Below are 22386 nucleotides of genomic sequence, written 5' to 3' on the forward strand. Positions count from 1 at the left end.
ATAGAAGCTGCAAGTCTGGAACTTACGTAAATTAGTCACTTGACCTTAATTTTATTCCACTTAATGAATTGAAAATTGAATTGTTGCTGCTTTTTCTTTATTTTTTTTGTTAAATTTCATTATTTTTTCTTCTGTTTTTTTTACATTAAGGAAGGTTTTTTGCATAGATAATGAAATAATTAATTGTACTTCTCTTTCTTATTAATGTTGTTAATGTTATTATAGTAATTTCATAGTGTTTGTTTAATTGTACGTATATTTGTGTTTGCAGACACTATGGCAACCTAGCTTGTAATGGCTAGATAAATGACAGGAAACTGAACTCTTAATGGCGCTAACACACAGAGACATTGCTGAGCAACTACTTGCTGAAGGTAGAACATGTTTGATAAATGAAAAGAAAAATATAATATTATTTTAGTTAAACTTATTATAATTATGTTATTAACAGGTTTACATTTGACTGCATTGGAGTTGTATGCAGAACTCCTTGGAAATGGAAAGGTAATTTTATAAATAACCCCTTTTTTTAATAGTAGACCTAGAGCTGGGAACTTTTGAATGGTAGATATCGGGATTAAGGCTTGATCCACTCTTTTTCTTAATCTCGAGATTAAATAATGCTTTTACTCATCTTGTTATTAATCTCCAGATTAATTGACCGATCGGGATTAAGGATATCCCATTCTAAAGATTTCAGTTCTGTTAAAACAAACATTTTAACCTTTCCTGATGAGAAATTCATCCTACCATTGTTATGTCAAGTTTTCTTTACAGGGCCTCACAGTATCTTAAAACTTCAAGTGACCCTCCTTGCAGAGATGGCAATCAGTGGCGCAACTGGGGGGGGGGGGACTATCTGATAAACTAGTTAAATCTAACTCAGATGAAAGGGGGGGGGGCTATCTGATAAATTAGTTAAATCTAACTTTTTCTTCAGGTTCTTGCTGTGTTTAACCCAAACCCGATTAATCCAGGAAATGAGATGAAGACATCCATTTATTTGTAAGTTAAAATAAGGAATTACCTGATTTACCAAATTGCGAAATTTCAAGATTAATATTACGTAATTTTGGTAAAATTACGTAAATTTATGTAACCAAAATATGTAAATGAGATAAACCAAATACATCCACTTATTTTTTAACTGAAATAACATTTTTTTGGAAATTAACGAGAAGGGAAATTATGCTTCTCCTACAATCACATCTTTATCTAGTTCAAATCCTCTTCTCTTCTCATTAGTTTCTAAAACTGGTATTTTTTGTTGGAATATTTACAGACGCTATTAGTCGGATAAGATTTTAGTGAAACTTATTTACTTGTTCCTTGTTTTGATGACTGCAGAAGACCGGGTGGTCCAAAAAAAGACTTTTTTACTTGTCCTCGCTGTACAGAGATCTATTAAACTTGGCTTCTGTGCTTTACATTTAGCTCTCTGTCCCGGGCATATAATAAATTATATTTTATTTTCTCAAGTCCGGTTTTGAAGGTATTAAAGGTTCTAGGTTCAAGGGAAGAAATGACAAAATTAATATTTTAGTTGTCCCCCCTGTGCAGTTGATTTGAAAACAGAGGTGAACTACAATGCTCATGTTGCAGGGAAGAAACATAAGGTATTAATTGGTTGGTTGGTTGGTTGGTTGGTTGGTTGGTTATTCAGTTGGTTGGTTGGTTGGTTAATTAGCTACTTGGCTGCTTTGTTGATTCTATAGTGGGTGAGTGGTTGTTTTTAGCTTCAAATGGCATGATTATTTAATTAATTTTTTAATTTGTTCGTTGATTGATTGATTGATTGAATATGATTATATAGAACATGGTTGGAGGAGGCATGAGTGCTGGGTCTAAGTTTCATTGTGAAGTCTGCAATGTGTCAGGTTAAAAACCAATTTTATTCAATGATGGACAAACTTTTTTAAGTTGACCTTTAACATTCTGTGTTGATCTTTACAACCTTGTTAAGTCATTGAAGACCTTTCGAATTGTTTTGACTTAGTTGATCTATTTGGGCGGATCCTGTATTGACATATTGCAGTGACCTCCCAGCAAGGGTTGGAAGACCATCAGAAAGGTCAGAAGCATCTGAAGAAGGTTCAAGGTTCTCAAGGGGGTTCTGGAAAAGTTCAAACTGAGCTCAGGTTGGTTAGAATATACATTATACAATGGTGTCATTTCTGTTACCCTTGAAAACACGTCGACAAAACCTTTAATTCCTTTATTTTTTCAGCTGTGAGGTGTGTAATATATTTGTCTCTTCTGCTCCTCTTCTTGAAGTCCATATGGTAATTAAATTATTTTGTTTATGATTTATTTAAGATTAGTTTTAATGAAATTTTTATTAGTCAGGTTTTTTAATTTTAAATAAGGTGAAACAGAATTGAACGGATTTGATTTTTTAAAAGATTAAGATATGAATAATTAACAAAAAATAAAATTAATAAATAAATAGATAAAGATAAATGAATAAATAAATAAATAAATGTTAATGTGAATGATGTTCAGGCTGGTAAGCAACACAAGAAAAAGTCAGAGAAAAGTGTAGAAAAAGACATGCAAGAATTCAGGTTAAATGTTGAATATATTTCTGGAAAATAAACTCCCCACCTAAAATGTAATGCATATTTAATCCCCCCCCCCAAAAAAAAANAGAAGAGAGAAGGATAGAATGAAAGTGTACAATATTATTTGAGGATACAGATAGAAGAGAGAAGGATAGAATGAAAGTGTACAATATTATTTGAGGATACAGATAGAAGAGAGAAGGATAGAATGAAAGTGTACAATATTATTTGAGGATACAGATAGAAGAGAGAAGGATAGAATGAAAGTGTACAATATTATTTGAGGATACAGATAGAAGAGAGAAGGATAGAATGAAAGTGTACAATATTATTTGAGGATACAGATAGAAGAGAGAAGGATAGAATGAAAGTGTACAATATTATTTGAGGATACAGATAGAAGAGAGAAGGATAGAATGAAAGTGTACAATATTATTTGAGGATACAGATAGAAGAGAGAAGGATAGAATGAAAGTGTACAATATTATTTGAGGATACAGATAGAAGAGAGAAGGATAGAATGAAAGTGTACAATATTATTTGAGGATACAGATAGAAGAGAGAAGGATAGAATGAAAGTGTACAATATTATTTGAGGATACAGATAGAAGAGAGAAGGATAGAATGAAAGTGTACAATATTATTTGAGGATACAGATAGAAGAGAGAAGGATAGAATGAAAGTGTACAATATTATTTGAGGATACAGATAGAAGAGAGAAGGATAGAATGAAAGTGTACAATATTATTTGAGGATACAGATAGAAGAGAGAAGGATAGAATGAAAGTGTACAATATTATTTGAGGATACAGATAGAAGAGAGAAGGAAAGAATGGAAGTGTACAATATTATTTGAGGATACAGATAGAAGAGAGAAGGATATAATGAAAGTGTACGATATTATTTCAGTGGAAGATTATACACTCTTGTTTTTTTACTCTTAAAGTTTTAATTCGGTTAATTTTCAATTGCTTCTTATAAACAAGAAATGCGCAAATCAATTACGCAGAGAAACCGAATATGAAAATAAATAGTATAAATCAAAACAAAAAATTGATATCTGATTCATACTTGATTAGACACAGCTTTTAAGGGTACCGTTGTAAATCGGGCATTGCCAGCTTTATCAGGGAAGATTTTTTATATACCAGTTATTTTATTTGTAACTGTTATTTTTAGGAGTTAAGGGTGTTGAAGGAATTTTTCCAGGATCCAGCGAATATTCAGGATGGGTCAACACAAGCTGGCCAGCTCACAGACACTCCCAGATCCACCCCATGTACCCCAGGTTCTTTCATTTTCCAAATTGTAGGTATTAGCAAACAAATAATATTTTTAGTTCGATAAACAATTTTAAAAGATGAATTCCTTCTCAATATTTACCAATTCTGCATCTGCATACATTCAATTGAAGTGAAAATTAAATTTTTTCGCATTTTCACATTTAAACAGCTAGCACACATTCAAGTTGAATGCTGCATTAAATTCTTAATGGAAATGCGCATAATGTTGTATTTTAAGAAAAATAAAACACCTAACCTTAAAATCCGCGAGACAGACAGAATTTAAAAATCCGCCATTGATGCATTTTGTTCTTCATGACGCACAGAGTTAACAGGAGTGACTGGCCGTTATTTGATAATTTAAAAAAACCAATTCTGAAAACGTATCCATCCCCAAAGTAGGGATTTTGAACGTCGAATTTGCGCTCAAACTCAGGATACTGCATACTCAGTTCAACTACCTTACATAGCCGGTCACTCCCTTTAAGTTCATAACTTTGTGGTTGTAACCATGTGATAATATTAGGAGGGAGAGAGCTTTTTTCACCAGGGTCAAGAGGTAAAATTTTTAACTTTGATAATAACATTTTAATTCATCTGATGGATTTATTATTTTTTAAACTGTTTATTTTTAAGCTTTTTATGTAAGAGTTATACAAAACTCTAAAAAATCATTTAACATTTTTTTCCTTTATATATTTATTAAATTTCTTTTTATATTTTTGTACAATTTAGGAGCACACGGCGGTCATTATGATATCACCAGGAAAATGAATAATTGCCTCAATTATTGAAATTAATCTTTTAAACAAAGTGTTCACTGAGAAGATTGCAACTTAACTTGAAAAATAACTTGACTATCTAGGAGGTTACAACATTTACATAACAAATTCAAGAATCTGAAACTATCCAGAGAGATTGCAACTTTCCACTTATACAAACAGAATTATCAAGGAGATTGCAAGTTTCAAATGTTCATTTGACCTAGATCCTCCAGTCAGATGACATTGGATTCTATAGACAGGATTACAAGATACTCAGAGGTATTTAGAACTGGACTGGACACGATTAGGATTGACTGGACTTAATTATTATTGGAGACTGGACTTATTCATTAGTGGAGACTGGACTTATTCATTAGTGGAGACTGGACTCATGTATTAATACAGTGTACTTGTTTTTATGAACAAGGTTTTCTCTTATACAATGTACACTGTACTTTCTGTACAGTCCAGCGTTTAGAAAGAATAATGATAGAATGAAAGTGAACAATATTATTTCAGGATACAGATAGAAGAGAGGAGGATAGAATGGCTGTTCTTGAATATGAACTGAGAACAGCGAGAGAGACCATTACTCAGTTAAGGTTGGAAACTATTCAATAAAGTGCAAATTTCAAGATATCTTTAAAGTAAATTGAGGTATATATAAATTGTTCATATTGGAAAAAAAGGTTTTCACTCTCGCAGATAGAAATACTTGGGTTTGGAAATTAATTTTGATATATTGTTTTATCCTCTTCAGTCCTACAGAAAATGACTAAAATTGTAATAAAGTTAAAGAAAAAAATGGTAACTATGAAAAAGACAATGTACAGAAGAAGTAAACAAAACCTGGGGGAAAAAATAAAGAGCAGATGACAGCACTATTCCACTCTTTTTGGTGATTTATGTTAAATGTTATTATTTAAAAAACATTGTTTAGAAGTTCTATCTCACATTTTACATCTGAAGAACGAAGAAGAACTCTATCTGAACCTATGACTGGGCTTCAGGTAATTAACTTGTCTGGCCCACTAGAAATATAAATTACAACTGATTTGAAAAATCTCAGAATATAATCTTTGATCGTTTTATTGTTAGATAATGATCTAATTTTCTCATGGATTGGGTCTTTTTACACATCATTAACCAGAGTTTTGATTGTTTTTGCCTCTTGTAAATAATTAAAAAAAATTGTATTTTTATTAGGATGAAGATGAAACAGAAGAGATACCTTTGAGGTGAAGATAAACTTGTATGGTGTATAGTTTTAGAAATCCGCCCCCCCCCCTCCTCTTTCGGGGGGAGAGAATTATATGATTTTTGAAGATTAAAGGGAAGGGGGGGATGAACATTTGAATCCAACTGGCAAGTTTTTTCTTTCTTTTTTTTGCCTAAAATTGTATTTATTTCCTTAAAACTTTGTTATTCCAATTCAGTAATAAATAAATGTAACCCCTTCATTTTTGAAGTAGTAATACTAAACTAAGTAATTATTTAAGGCCGCATGAAGCTAAAATACTAAACTTAGTAATTATTTAAGGCCGCATGAAGCTAAAATGCTGAACTTTATGATCAATGATTATCTTGTGAGAAATGGTTACAAGTTTACAGCTGTCACATTTTCAGGTAAAAGATACAGCTGTTAAAATATAAAAAAACAAGGCAAAGTTGTAACACAAAAGTATGACTGTAGAAAAGAAATATGGGTGGTACAGTTGAGGAACAAGAGATAACAGCTGTCAACATCTATGTTATGTTGTTCTATGATAGAATTGATTGCTTTGGGGAGCCATTTGAAAGCAAAAATATTGCTGCTACATAAGGACTGGAATCTTTTTGGGTTTATGATATATAGGCATGTTGATCATTTTCAGCTTTTTAAATTCGTTTGTTTCAGATGAATGCAATGAGGAAGATTTTGATGACTGGGAAGAGGTATCTCCAGCCTCTCTAATAAACTTGTTTAGAAACGGAGGTCAACCACAGCCTGATCCAAGGTTTGTCATTTTGATCATATTCAAAAATTGGTATTATAGTGACTTTTAAAATTACAACCCTTAAAGTAATCAATATGTCCATCAAGACAATTTTACCAATTCAGTGTTAAATATTTTTTTCAGTGAAACCATTGGAGAAGATACTACTCAGCTGGAGGTTGGAGATTGTAAAGATCAAGCAGAATCTGACATTGCAGCTCTTCTTCGGGTGCAAGAAGAGCTGAACCAAGGTCTGAAAAGAGCAGAAGAGAAGAATAGAGAATTGGAGGTTGCCTTGGCAGAACGTCTTGAAGCAATTGACAATCTTATAAAAGACAAGCAGGGGTTGAAGGACATAGTTGAGAAAGTCCAGAAGGAGAAGGATAATCTAGAATATGCATTACTTTCATCAGAGTCCACTAAAACTGAACTTGAAGAAAAACTTAAGTCTGCAGTAAAACTAGAGCTTGAGTGTGCCCAGTTGGTTCAGGAGAGGGAAGAGGGAGATGGAGCATCTCTAGCAGATGATCAGCCTCCTACGGCAGATTCAGATTCTGAGGGCAGTGAGGTTTGGAGTATACCAAAAGAGTTTCACAACTATTTAATGGCTGAAGCTTGTGTTCTGCATCCAGAGGATATAAATGAAGGTGATCTTGACATTGTTCAAATACTAGCTGAGCGTCTGCCAACTCTTGTGTCAAGTCTAGTTTTATCAGTGAGAATAGAAATTATTCCACTTCTTCTCCATCCTATAAACAAACATGAGGAAACTGTTGTCCGTGACGAGCTACTGGGAGTACTTGTGAACCTTTTGAAGAAACCTGAAGAAAGCTCCAGGGTGAAGATACTCTCAGCACTTGTCTGGATTGCTTCCAGAGAGGACTGGAGTGTATCTAGAACAGAAGAAGAGATTCTACCACATCTTTGGCAGCAGGTTGACAATAAGAATGTAGAAAGACGGTTACTTGTGAGTGAGGGAGTTGGTGCACTTAGTAGATTTGTTTCAATAGAGATGAGAACTAGCTTACTTTACTCCTTGCTCAGCCAACTGCTTACAGATATTGAGCTGGATGTTGTTTTGAGTTCTATCAAAAGTATGGCTATACTACTAACCTCAATTGAAGTAGAAGATAAAATTGAGAAACTGAAAGAGCTGATCTTGGATTGTCTTATTCGTCATTCTTTCAATGCTTCCATCATTCAATCTCTAGTTAGGACATTACTGCCAGTGCTTAGTTTCAAAATTTCTCAGAATTCTCATTTCTGCATTTGTGACCTGGTTCATTTTCTTCTTGATTCTGTTCCCAATTCTCATGTGAGGAGTAAACTGAGTTTATTGACCGGGGTTCTACCTCTCCTTTCAGTCCAGCTAGCATTGAAATCTCCTTCTCTAAGCACCCAGTTAATGATGAAATCCTCTATCATTAACAATCTTTCAAGCGAGAACCATATTAGAACCATGTTTGGTGAAGAAGTAGAGAAGCAGTGGATATCTTCTTTATCTTTCTACATGTCAAAGCCCCATGAGTCTGTCTCTATCAACTTTAAAGTATTCAACTTATTGCAACGATTCTGTGATTTGATTAGTGATGTGGATTCTGCAGACGATATTTTGCAAAAAGAAGATGACAATCTGACCAAGCTTTTTGTGACATTCCTTCTCCAGTCCAATATACATATGGGAAGCAACATTACAAAAGATATTATTATTCAGCCTCTAATTAAACTGGTTGGAGATAGGGACAAGAATAAGATAATTGGTCAAAATTGTTTATCAGCAATTATCCATTTTCTTGTTCAAGAGGATTCTCTGGAGTTATCAGAGTTTCTTTTTAAAACTCTTCGAACCGCCTTTAGAAATCAGGAGCATATTAGAAACAACATCAAACATGCAGTCAGGTTTTTATGTGAGGAGGGTCAAGACAGTATGCTTGTTGGCAGACTGCACAAGTATAATACAGAACCAGGGTCTGATATTCTATACACAGCTGAACTAATAGAGATGATTACAGACTGCTCTATTGGAATTACTGATATTAAAGGCTTGGTTGAGCTCTTGGTTGGGATAAGTAGAAATGAAGAGCTGTCTGTTCAACTTTGTCTGCTTAGAAGTACATCTGCTATCCTAATAAAGGAACCCCTGGAGCAGACCGAGATTGTTAACCTAGAAGGTTTCCTTGATAAACTAATGTTAACTGAAGAAGTTCTTCTCCAACTACTTGCAATAACAGAACAGTCTCTTCGCTCATCTCAATCCTCTTCATTTCTTCTCTCAAAGGTATGTAATAAATGCCTTACTCCAATATTTTTATCCACACAAAGATATCGAACTCTATCCTCTCTACCGAACACATGTAGGTCTAAGTGTGTATTTATCCACACACAAAGCTATCAAACTCTGTCCCCTCTACCGAACATTGGTTGGTCTAAGTGTGTATTTATCAACACACAAAGCTATCAAACACTATCCCCTCTACCGAATACTGTTAAGTATAAGTGCGTATTTTTCCACACAAAAGCTATCAGACTCTATACTCTACCGGGCAATGGTAGTTCTTACCGTCCATAAACAGAGTCTATATTCAACTAATTATATTTTGGTATAAATGTACAGGTAAAGATTAAACTGACTGATAACACGGTTAGATGACTTTAAGCACTATATATATATATATATATCGATAGCATCAAGTTTCAAAGATAATGGGGTTATTACTATATTTATTACAGGTATAAGTACTGTTTAAAAAAATTTACTTTAAAACTTAAGAAACTGTTAAAGGTGTGTGGCCTGCCTGAGACCTGGAGCCTACTAACTCCTAATTACTCTAATAGATGTCTCTGCTCATCATTTTTACAAACTCTATCTGCTGTTCCTCAAGCAGGGCTTCCAGGTATAAGTTCAAAAAATTTTCCAACTATTCTAATTTTTCCAACTTTTCTAATTTTTCCAACTTTTATAATTTTTCCAACTTTTCTAACTTTTCTAATTTTCAAACTTTTCAATCTTTTCAAACTTTTCAAACTTTTCAAACTATTCAAACTATTCAAACTTTTCAAACTTTTCAAACTTTTCAAACTTTTCAAACTTTTCAAACTTTTCAAACTATTCAAACTATTCAAACTTTTCAAACTTTTCAAACTTTTCAAACTTTTCAAACTTTTCAAACTATTTTAACTATTCAAACTATTCAAACTTTTCAAACTTTTCAAACTTTTCAAACTATTCCAACTATTCAAACTATTCAAACTTTCTAACTTTCTAACTTTTCCAACTATTCAAACTTTTCAAACTTTTCAAACTTTTCAAACTTTTCAAACTTTTCAAACTTTTCTAATTTTTCAAACTTTTCAAACTTTTCTAACTTTTCAAACTTTCTAACTTATTTTCAGAATTTTGTTAAGTCTTGTAGAAGTAAAATAAACGTAGTTCAAGAAAATATTGAGTTGATTTTTAGAGGAAACATTAACTGAGATAGTACTGCCTGGTTTGGCCGGATTACTTGAACTAATTCAGTCCAACCCTGCACTAACAGCAGACTGTGACCCGCCAGCTGACCCAAAAGCTGAAGCACATGCTGGAACAAGCTATCTGGAAACTGCACTCCTCATGCTAATGTCGGAGGTGGAGGTGGCACGGAGAAGTACATTCTCAAAACACATGATGCAACCCACTAACATGGCATTTGAACCGTATCAAGAACAGCTTCCAGTTCCAGATTTTGCTCCTAGTCAGGTAAACTTAAATAATTAGATTAGATTAGACAGACAGTGATTTTGCACTAATGAATTTTAAATTTGTTAAATTTTAAATAAATGATCTTGAGGATGATGGAAAGGAAGATGGAGTGGTTGGACCATCTCCAAGTGTACATGGAGGGACTAGGGTCAAGGAAAAGATGCAGAAGCTCTTCAACAATTCTCCCTCACCCAGAAATATTTTCAAAAAGTCCAAAGACTAGAATTTTGGAAACCAATGTTAATAATCCGTCCATTGGTATTTAGACTTCAGAATTATTGCATTTTTTTAAACCTTGTTTTTTTCTACTGCTCTAATATCATGAAGCACAAACTTAACAATTCAAAGTTTTGTATGGTTATTTTATCCAAAGATCATGATTGTTAAAATTATACTGCTTTGAGAACAAAGAATATATATTCCAGCAAAATATTTTTGTCCATCATATATTTACACCTTACAGCTCACATATTCCATATAATTCAGTATTATTATTATTATTATTATTACTATTCTTATTATTATTATGTGCAATTTGTTTACTTTGGTTATGTTTAAAGGAATTGAGTCTTAACCAGAAACTCAAATTGTCTAATCCCTATTTCTTTACAACCTGATGGTGTGAACCTTCGATATTTTAAACCTAGAATATTTGATCTAACAGAATTTATAGTTTGAAATATTTAAGGTCTACGACATTGGGTTGCACAGATATAGGGATTAGAAATTCAGAGTTTGTGGCGAAGACTCAATTCCTTTGTTTTCAAGCTAGTGTTTGCTGAAACCTAAATTCTAGAGTAAAGAATGAACAAAGAGAATAGAATATATATTAGAGCTGAATTTAGACAATCCTTCGGTATGAATTTTGTCAGTCCCTTTCAGCCTGAAAGGGACTTCAAAGTGTACAAATCATGATTTTGACAACGATGAAGAGGATACCCTCATTATACTAATTATACCCTTAAGATTGAAGCGCCGCCGGGAGATATTCGAGGTTACAGTGTACACTGTACTCTAGTGTGCACTAGAGTACACTGTACACTGTACTCTAATGTGCACTAGAGTACAGTGTACACTCGCACGGTTTCTTGGCGTTGGCTTTCAAGCATATCTACGATTTCGAAATCATTAGTCAAACAAAGGTTTAAAGGCAATGTAAACTTGGCATGCCACTCTATAAATGGAAGTTCACATAAAATAATGCATACAGTCCCATTAACATGAATGTGTACTATATTTGAACAATATTTTATCCATACTTTAGCAAATGTAGAATATTTATATCTCAACATTTTATATTTTTCAAAAAATTTACTTAACGACTTAAAATTCGAATCCATCGAAAATGATCAGATTATTGTTTTTTATTCCTTGAATGTTTCTACATTTCTTTAAACGATTTTTGAGTTCATCGAACTAAAGTTTTTAGAAAATATCGGAAAATTCTGTAAAACTCTCAAAAACAAAAAAATTTCTGAAAGGGACTGTAAGGGGAGCGCCCATAAGCCATAACATTTTTCCCTTCCATGCCACATATTGGCTATTTTGAGTTTTTAGCAGCCATGAGCTTCAACCGGTGCTATGGAAACTCCTCATCACGGAAATGCCTCAAAAAAAGGATTAAGTTAATGTCTACTCTCAATTAAAAAAAGTTCTATTTTTATAAAACTTAGTAAAGCATTAGTTAAGGATTGGTTAAATTGCGCCGTCAGGCTTAGAAGAGGGACGAGCGCTGTGGCTAGGACAGGCAAGTGGCCGAGTGCTGCGGCCATGGCCTTGAAAATCATTAGAATATAGTCTTTTTAACTTTAAGTTGTGATAGGACGACATTAAATTAATTGTATGAGTTCGTTTTCTTGAGGCATTTCCGTGGTGAGGCGTTTTCATAGCACCCTACGTCTTATATGCCACAGCAATCGAGTCTTCCAGCAGTTATTACGTTTTTAAATGATAAATTTAGTGCAATGAAATTGTGATTATGAAAATCCAGCGACGTCATGCAAAAGATATGTATATAAACATCTACATATTTTTAAAATTATTTAACGATCATTCCTTTTTATGTATTTAAACATAAAAATAGCAGAATTAAAATTTGATCACGTCTTTTATTTTTAGAATTTCAAGTTTCAGAAAAAGCGGATCTGCGTGTGCAGCATAACCGTTACCTGCTAGGACTCGTAGAGCTTTTTTCTGAAGAGTAGATATTTACCTAATTTACTATTTACTGACGGACCCCAAGATAAAATACCATACTCTAGTTGACTTTAAATCAGGCTATCATATATTAATTTTCTAATTCTCAAAGGAAGGATATGTATTACATTTCTTAGTGCAAATATCGCACTTAAAATTTTGAAAATCCCACTTTAGAAACTCATCAAATCTAACTCCTACAAATTTAAAATATTTTCTTTACAGCCTTACCCTATTCTTTCGATAATTTCGTCCCCAATCATAAATGTGTATTGTTGATCATCAAAAGGCATATTTTTTAGAAACATTTATAAGAATCTTTTCAAACTTTTCAAACTGTGTATTGTTGATCATCAAAAGGCATATTTTTTAGAAACATTTATAAGAGTAAGATTAAGTTGGTTTGCTTGAAACCAACATGCCGCTTTAGAGAGCTTTACATTAGCAGACGTAAAAAGGATTTAAGGAAACCTGTATCATCAGCAAAAAGAGAAGTTAAGAAAGATGTACATTTAGGAAGGTCATTTATATATATACTATATAGTAATAAGAGTATTGGTCCTAAAACCGGCCCAAATTCTCATTAACTTACATATTGCGTTCTGTTTATTAAATAATTTCTAAACCATTCGTTAGTGATACCTCTAAAACCATAATGATTCAGCTTTCCTAAAAGTATATCAAAGTCAACAGTATCAAAGGCTTTTTTTAGATCTAAGAATACTCCCAAGGTATATTCAGATTCATCCTTTATCAGACCTTGGTAAGTTTTATAGAATTGTAAAAGTGGATGTGAGGTGTCATGTTTGGGTCGAAATCCATATTGGTGAGAATATAAGATACTAGGCTTTTAGGGCGCTTCGCGCCCATCTTATTTAAATTGTGAACATGTTCTTTTTGTTAACATTTTAAAACAAAGAAGAAAAAATTTTTGCGGATTTAAAAAAAAAATTCGCGGATTTTCAAGAATTTAAATTTTTTTACAAAATTAAAACCTTTAAAACACATTTTTTTATCCTTCATAAACCTTCCCTGTGGTCACCTGATGTACCACAAAAAATTTGGGCCCGATCGGTTCAGCTGTTTTGACGTTTTTTGGATACAAACAGACAGACAAGCCAAATTTATAAATAGATAAATCTGAACATTTGACAAGAAACCAGGACTAGGATGAAGCAGTTATATTCCGTTAATTTTCAAAAACCTCTGTTTGTCCAGCTCTAGTTTTATTCCAATTTAACATTAGTGTATATGAACTGAACACAGGATACACTGGATACATTGGATACCTGATACACATGATATACAGATTACATGAAACACATCATACACAGAATACATGATACATCGATACACATGATACAAAGGATACACGTGATAAATTGGAAACATAATACATGTGTTGAGCTCAAAGGGGGGGGATACATAGAATACAAAGGATACACACTGACTAGAAAAATTAGAAAAATATATATTTATCACATGTGCAACAGCATGAGATTTAGGGGTTCCAAGCAATAAATTAATAAATTATACATAAATTTCTAGATTTTTATTTAAACTACCAAAAAAGGTATCAATTAAATCAAAGATTATAAAAGATGAAATGAAATTCAATTCAAATTGATTTCTCTAAATATTTTATTGTTAATGTTTAAATGTTTTATATACTACTTTATTAATCACTAGCTAAAGGGCCCGGCGTTGCCCGAGGATAAGATTTTTTTTTAAATATTTAAATATTTTTTTTTTAGATTTCGAATTTTTTTAGCCTTTCACACCCTCCGGTCACCCTGAAGGGGCCGGCGTTGCCCGTGAAAAAATAAAATGTTTAAAAAGGAAATTTGAAAAAAAAAAATTTGAATTTTTTGGCTTTAGCCTAGGTTATGCCTTTTCCTCCTGCCTTGTTTTCAAGCCTGTGTTCATCACCTATTGGATGAATTAATTCTCTAATTCCCGGTTTCAACGGCATGGCTTGCTTTTTCACGAGGATTTAGCATTTCTTAACGGATAAATATCCCTACATGCTACAGATGTGGAGACTTGTCATCTGTCCCTCTGCTCCCTACATGATATCGATGAGAAGAATTGTCATCTGTCCCACTACTATCGTATACTACAGTTTACGTATACAAGTAAGCCTTTCTCCATGCTTACAATATAAGAGAAAATATTGTGAATAATACATTTTATTGAAACACAAAATGGTTTTATTAATCATTTTATAAAGGTAAATTGTAATACATAAATATATCATATATATTACACGTAAATTAACAGATTGTAAAAGGATCCAAAAATCTATTAAAATAATTTCTCCACATTGAGCAGCTGTTTTCATGATCATAGGGTACTGTTTATAAAAAAAAAAAAAACATAATACATTGATATCATCAATTGTCATTTGAGTAAAATTAAGAAAAGTTCTAAATTGCAATCAACTTCTTGATTCAGAATTTTGAATTAGAAGTTAAACTCATTTTGTTTTACGGAGCCCTCGTGGGTCTTTTCTGATGATCAGTCGATCTTTTATTGGTCCAACTTTTGTGGGATTTAAGATCATTTTGAATTTCAACTCTCCGTAATATAATAAGTTTCACATGCTATGCTTTAAGAACAAAAAAGTCTGGGGTATCAAAAGACATGAGGTTACAGTGACATCTTGAATGTTTGGCGCAGCCTTGGTTTGGTTTGGGTTTAAGCTGGGCTGGTGGTGGGGCAGGTAGAGATGGAACTGGTTCTGCCTCCATACACAGTAGTGAAGATAATGTAGAAGTAGTACCTATAGAATTTGTCATTTAAAAAAATATTTACTTTCATGCATAATCAATTCAAGGAAATTTTAATTTAATTTTGATTGTTAGCTTCAAATCAAAGATGGTAACATTTATCTGAACAAAATTTATAAAGATATCCTTGTAGTTTAGCTGACAATTATAATTTTGAATTCTGGTTTCTCTGAATTCAGAAGAATTTAACTTTTATTTAATTAATGTAAAATGACAAAAGTATTCCTTGTTGAAAGATGTTTTCGATCAATATAATATCACAGATCACTGGTTCTGATTCATCCTGGTCCAATGGTTTGGCTTTGAAACATTTTACCTTCTCCTCCAACTGTACAGCAATAAATAAAAGAAATAAAGAAAATGTTAACCTATTGTTTTACTATAGGGCAGTAAAAAGTACTATGATGAAGGGAAATTTTTTTAAATTAAGGAAATAATTTGTTAAAAAAGGAAAATGAACAGAAAATGTAATTGAAAAATCATGCATCAGTATCAAAATAAAGTAGTAATCGTTGTATTTTGTCTGTATATCTAATTATAGCTCTTGAACCCCTTGACTGATTTGTCTAAATCTTGGAATGGGGAACTTGGGAGAACAACAGGAATGTTCTTTGCTTGGTTAAAAAATTAATTCAGTTAACTTTAACAGAGGCCGAATTTAAAGAATTTGAGTCACGACTTAAATTTGAGACTCGGCTCAAAAATGATTGGTTCCGCTTAAAAGAGTATTTAATGTTTCAAGATTTAAGCCGGAGCTCAATTGAAACCAGTTTTTGGAGGATTTGAGATGCGGCTCAAATTAGTTAATTTTGGACTCAGAGAAAGTTAAGTTTCCTGGCAAAACCGTATATAAACAACAAGATCCAACTGTTTCTGCTAATAATGAAAAGAAAGTATAATTTTCCGTCATGTGTATACTGTATACCTCTGTTGCAAAAACTAGTTCTGGTAGTTTAGGCAACGGAGTTGGTATTACTGCAGGAAGAACAGGAACCGGTTTTGGTACGGGCAGTGAACCTCCAGATCGAAAACAGGGGAAAACCTAGAAGTTATTATTTAAAAGAGCCAGAATTCTTTGCATTTTATATTTTTTCATTAATATATGTAAAAAAATTGATCAAACAGAAAATATTAGCCAAACTAACTTCTTATTATCCCAGGAAACATTTTTACCGATTTTATGTGCTGATGGCAAAGTTGGCGGGTAAATATTTCTGTACTTTACATGTTCGCCATCGGTTTGTGGGTGACTAAATTTTTGCAGGGCTAACAAAGCCATGGTTTGGGATAATTTTGTTAATATTTAGCCAGAGCTAACATTACGTAGAGTTATTCAGATTTTAATTTTACTTTATGTGTGTAATAAATATAGTAAAAAAACCCTTATTTCTGAAATTTGAAGCTACCTATAATATATATTTCGTTATAGTCACCCGACCATATTATTGGTCAGTTTAATCTTTACTTGTACCTTTATACCTAAATATAGTTGTTAACCATTAACTTTAAGATCTATCCGTGTAATTTCGTCTTTAACTTAAATCCCCTCTCGGAGACACCAAACCAAATAATTTCAGCCCCCTTTTCTTTGTTCTCCGGGGACGGAGTCTAAACACTCTCGTTTATTGTGAATCCATTTCAAAAGTTAAACAAAGAATATTTTCATATGTAGAATTAGTGACTTTCGTTAATATTCAACTGTCATTTATTTCAGAAGTTTAAAAACGTCTTTTAATACTGATCAACAATAAGTTTACCCCTTTATCATCCGCTAACAAAACGTAAGATTTTTTCTATTTTTAATATTTGTTATAACATTTGTACAAGTAACCAACCTATAATTTATGTTATTTTTTAGGAAATAAAGCTTTTGTTATCTGGAAAGATTTGTCTGGGGAAAATATATATCCCCCACTAGTGTTCCAACGGGCCTATTGTTCAATTTTATCTGGTGTGTTTGCTGTTATCCTTCAACAATAGTTAGTTGAATATAGACTCTGTTTACAACTAGTTAGAACTACCATTGCCCGGTAGAGAGTACAGAATCTGATAGCTTTGTGTGTGGAAAAATACACACTTAGACCTACCATTGTTCAGTAGAGAGGATAGAATTTGATAGCATTGTGTGTGGATAAATACACACTTAGACCTACCAGGATTGAGTTCAATAGCTTGTGTGTGGATAAATATACACTTAAAGAGAAATATTGGAGTAAGGCATTTATGAAATGTGTTTAAATGGAGCTGATGAAATACCAAAAAAACAGGAACCAAAAACTGTACCCTACTTTCTTCCAGTGCTCTGTAAGTGGTCTTAAAATTTAAAAAGTAAATGTGTGTTAATTTTTTTATTGAACAAGTTACGTATCTGAATTACGTATGTTTATTTATTATTTCAATTTAAAATCAAATAAACCATTTACCTACAATATGACCCATTAAACTGTGGAATAGGAAGATGACATTTACGCAATAGTTTGTGTCTTTAATGTTGTCTCAAAGCAAAAGCTTGAAAATTAACATATGAAGTGAACTACGTCTGCCGACACTGCACAATTGTTGTGTTACATGTGCATTGGAGTGATGGTTGATATAGGTTATAAGTATGAGTCGTCTTCCTATTCCATAGTTTTTTGGTCCCACTGTACCATTTATTTCTCTGGTTCAGAAATAGTTCTTATGGCTGGTGGAAATACGGTAGGTTATCAAGAACAATCAAGGTGGCAACAGAGAAATGGACCAATTATACATGACGTCACAAGTGTCAAATACAACAAGGAAAACAACATTTTCTCCCATAAGTTGACATGTTTTCCAAGATTAAATAAAAAAGTGTAAAAACAGAAAATTAGGAACACATTAATTTGCACTTATTTTATTGTTAGATAAGCCTTTTATTCTAAAATTATCACTATTATTATTAATTAAGTCGGACACATAAAACTGTTGATACAATTGTGACGTCAGAATACAGCTGTACTGAGACTGAGAGTGTACAAATTCTATGTTACTATCTATTGTACTTGATAATCTATTTCGTTCTAATTCTACAAACCTCGATTTGGCTTTTTCTCTTTTCTTTATTTGTCGCTATTCTCTCCCCGGAGCTGGGCGCCATTTTAACATTCACTATTTCTGAAATAGGGATTTTATAATCAGCTGATAATTTTACAATTAATAATGTTATCTATCTATATATATAGATGGTTGACCTTATATTTATTTATATATATATATAAAGTAGTAATCTCTGTTTATTTGTTTGTTTGTCCGATCATAACCCCTGAACCGATTTGCCTCAAATTTTGAATGAGGAACTCGGGAATATTCATTGCTTGGCTTTGAGATTAGCTAGGTTGAGTGGTTCGAATATCTAAAATCATAAATTACGACCAATTGGGGGTGAACTGCAGAAGTAACTATGAGTAACCTGAGCAACTCGGGATTTGTATGTACTTTGTAACAAATTGTAATTGTTTTCTGTGTTAAAACTTTAGATAAAATACTAACTCTGAGTTGTCTCTCAATTGCAGTAAAGAATATTTTCACTTGTTCAAAATCCTTAAAAGATAGCGGGCTTTATAACCCTTTATAACTCTCAAAATACTCAAAATAAAAAAAGCTTCAACGAAAAGGTAAAACAAGTGCAAATGGGTTCTTACAATCAGATTCCCTGGACCTCTAGATACCCATGCTCCAGCAGAAACCTAAATTAAAACTTTAAGATCGCAAAAATGTAATAAGGATATAATGTTTAAACCTTAAAAATATCAGCTATACAGGCTAAAAAAATCCAGTTTTCTAGATTTGTTTCCGAAAATTCCCCTTGAAATTTCTATAGATTTGAGAGTTTATTAAACATTCTTACATTTGTTTTCCCTTTCCGGAACACTTAAATTCTTCTTAGGAATGTGATAAATAATACCTCTCTACATTATTACCCCCTTCCTTCATAGCATTAGTACTCTCTTGATTATAATTGATTAAAGTTGAAAAGCTTGATATTGACACCATAATATGATTAAATATAATTATCCGCGTAGAACAATAATTTCAAATATGATTAAACATTAAACAATTATGAAGTGGAAATTAATAATGTTCGGATCAAGCAAATCCGCGGAAATTATTTAATAAAATCTTCTAATTTCCTTTTTGTGACAGTACACTTCATAGTTTCAATAAGTGATCACTAATTGTGGTTAAAGGATAGTTTATATTATATCAACGTTTATTCTTTTTTTACACATACAGGGTTACCCACAGAAGAGGAGACTTTAGAGACGATTGTACGGAATTTGTTCAATCCGTTTTCTTGCATTCAGGGTTGCTTGTAAGCCAAAACTACCTTATTTCTGTGCTTAATCATTAAGTAAACCATCAAAATACTCCATTGAATGCAGCAAATAAAAAATAAAGCTTTTAATCGTCATATTTCTAAAGTTTTGGGTCGTCTTTACAGTCTGTTTCCTTTTGGGTTACCCTGTATCTCTAAATTTTATTTTAAATCGCTATTGTGAAAAATAGAAAATGTCACCCTAAATCTTTTTCAGGCATATTTGGCGTTTTCCCACAAAATAGTAGACTGGAAAAATTCCATTAGTTTCCCCATATCATGAAAATCTAAAAATTTAATCCGCGAAAATAGTGTGTTGTCTACTTGTGTACACTGTTATCCAGTGCAATGACGCCGCCTGAAAATCTCCTAAAATGTAAAAACTGTAAAGGCCGAAATTCCTCACCTTTCAAACACATTGTTTTTCCTGTTACGGCAGGGGGGCCTTAAAGGGACACAATACAAAATATTGGTTAAAGGGAATGACCACGCATTTAGGGATGATAACAAACAAATATAAAAGTGAAAAAAATAATTAATAATCCTAATTAGTCATCAAGGAACTGTAACCGAAGCTCAAGTGATCCTGTATTTAACGAGTGAAATCTTAGATCAATATGCTAAGTTTTTTTTTTTAGAAATATCCATGTTTTGTGATTTAAAATACGTCTACACAACCCCTTTAAATATAATTTTATTTACTGAATTTAAATTGATTTAGTTTAACTTAATTCAATTTAATAGAATTTTAATTTGTACATATTTCTTACTCTCTTATGATGTTATAGTTTAAAGTATTGCATTTTTTTCGTGAAGATTTGTCAAATCCTAAAAAACTGACAAAAATTTTGGCACATTTTCCTGTTTTCATTTCAGTAGATTTTCAACATGATTTAAAAATCGAAATAAACCTTCTTAGGTTTGTCTGCATGGTCGGTTTAGCCGTTTTAACGTTTATTCAATACAAAATAAGTAAAAGATGAAAAGATAAAAAGATAAAAACGCAATATTTTTGAAAAATTTCTAGCGTTTTTCACTTAGTAAAGTATAGATAGCTTAAAAATATTAATAAATTAGACATCTATTTCTAATCCTCAACCCCCCCCCCCCTTCTTCCCCCATTTAATATTTTTGTGTACATTAATTAAACATCTTTTAACAGAAGAGAAAATGATTCACTGAATTTTATCCTGTATTTACATTCATAACTTTTATGTAATCTTTTCATGTCTTATAGTAATCCTCGATTTTTAATTCACAATATGGTACCCTGGAAATGTTTCCGATTCACAATAACGCCTAAAGTACTTTAATAATTAACCCATTAAATTCATATCAATTTGTCTGTTAGGACGCATTAAATAATAATTAGGGCGCACATTGGCACACTCTCCACTAAATCCCACTCGTTCTTCGGTCAAAGTTCTGGAAATCACTGCAATACATTGGTTGAGGATGGGTAATTGCACAATAAGGAGACAGAGGCCAAAGGAAGTTATGTACGCATGCCGCGTTACATTACAAGACAGAATAAGAGCCTGTTCTAGCCACGCTGTCCTAGCCGCAGCGATCGGCACAGCAAGAGTCTCAACCTAACCTAACCCTGAAATATTTAATAATCTCTCTCTTTCTTGTAATTCAACGCTGCAAGTGCACGTAACTTCCTTGGGAAACTGCCCAACGCCCCCCCCCCTTATAAAAGGCCCTAATGAGGATTAAAATGTATATTCAACGCCCAATTTTTCAAGGCCAGCTCAATAAAAAAATTAGACCGATAACTTTAATAGTTTGGGCGCTAGGGAGGGTTGAAAAACTGCCAAAAAAAGGCTCAAAAAATGTAAAAAAAAATACTTTTTTTAGAACAGATAACAAAGTGTGACCCATGTTTCTACATCCATTTTTTACACAGACCGGACTTTTTACCGCCCTGTACCCTTCCCTATGCATTAAAAAACAAATGTTTTTACAAAAAATCCTTTAAATTACTATTCATTAAAAGTACAAAATTTTACGGGGATAGTGTCAAAAATGAAAGTGTTAGGACAAAACAATATAGGGGGCGCCACATTGAACATTGTAAAAACAGATTTTTGTAAAATTTATTTCTGTTTTAATTTGCAAAGAATTGAATTAGATACAATATCAACAAAATCAATATCTATCAATATATCTATTTAATAAAACAAGACATTATATTTTCCCTCTGGCTAACCAAACGGCTGACATTTGTTGTGGACACTCCCGGGTAGCCATGACATGACATAGGCTTAAAAATTATCAATTTTTTTAATGGAAATTTTCTTATCTTTAAAAATCGAAATTTTTTTTTCAAAAAAACTAACTAAAAAAACTTGATTTTGAAAAATTCCACGGGCAACGCTGGGCACTTCGGCTGGTATATATGTATATATATATATTGATAGATATTGATTTTGTTGATTTGTTGACAGAGTTTAAACATGTATACAGTTTACAAATTAATCTAATAATTAACATTTGAGACTTAGTTCTAGATTTCCATGCAAATTCAAACATCAATGTCTTATTGCTTTGTTGTTTTTCTTTCGCTGTGCAGCTCAAGGCTGTGCAGTTCAAGGCTGTGCAGCTCAAGGCACTGTTTTATGGATCAATTTATTAAAGGGACTGTTATCGTAATGTAAAGTGACCCTCAATTTAAAAGATTTAGAACGGTAGCCCTTTTTTATCAATATTGTTAAAGACATTGTAACTTTTCTAGTTTGA

At 32.5% G+C, this 22386-nt stretch overlaps 2 protein-coding genes across 2 annotated transcripts; one reads left to right on the forward strand and one right to left on the reverse strand.

The window, feature by feature from the left end:
* The first annotated feature begins 172 nt into the window (after positions 1-172).
* On the forward strand, positions 173-10755 carry LOC111706195 (uncharacterized). The gene is made up of 15 exons (XM_023478996.1): positions 173-374; positions 452-504; positions 3741-3849; positions 4371-4403; positions 4580-4610; positions 4833-4887; positions 5128-5210; positions 5549-5618; positions 5815-5846; positions 6149-6234; positions 6506-6605; positions 6729-8862; positions 9367-9478; positions 10043-10320; positions 10412-10755. The coding sequence occupies exons 1-15, from the start codon at positions 329-331 to the stop codon at positions 10544-10546; spliced, it is 3357 nt and encodes a 1118-aa protein (XP_023334764.1). The 5' UTR covers positions 173-328; the 3' UTR covers positions 10547-10755.
* Positions 10756-14704: 3949 nt separating this feature from the next.
* Positions 14705-18439, reverse strand: LOC111706186 (uncharacterized). Its single transcript, XM_023478988.1, has 4 exons — positions 18364-18439; positions 16234-16350; positions 15534-15636; positions 14705-15301 (listed from the first exon to the last, which is right to left on the reverse strand). The coding sequence occupies exons 1-4, from the start codon at positions 18424-18426 to the stop codon at positions 15123-15125; spliced, it is 462 nt and encodes a 153-aa protein (XP_023334756.1). The 5' UTR covers positions 18427-18439; the 3' UTR covers positions 14705-15122.
* Between the last annotated feature and the right edge of the window lie 3947 nt (positions 18440-22386).

This window comes from Eurytemora carolleeae, unplaced genomic scaffold (assembly GCF_000591075.1).
Source record: "Eurytemora carolleeae unplaced genomic scaffold, Eaff_2.0 scaffold672, whole genome shotgun sequence".
NCBI classification, from domain to species: domain Eukaryota; kingdom Metazoa; phylum Arthropoda; class Copepoda; order Calanoida; family Temoridae; genus Eurytemora; species Eurytemora carolleeae.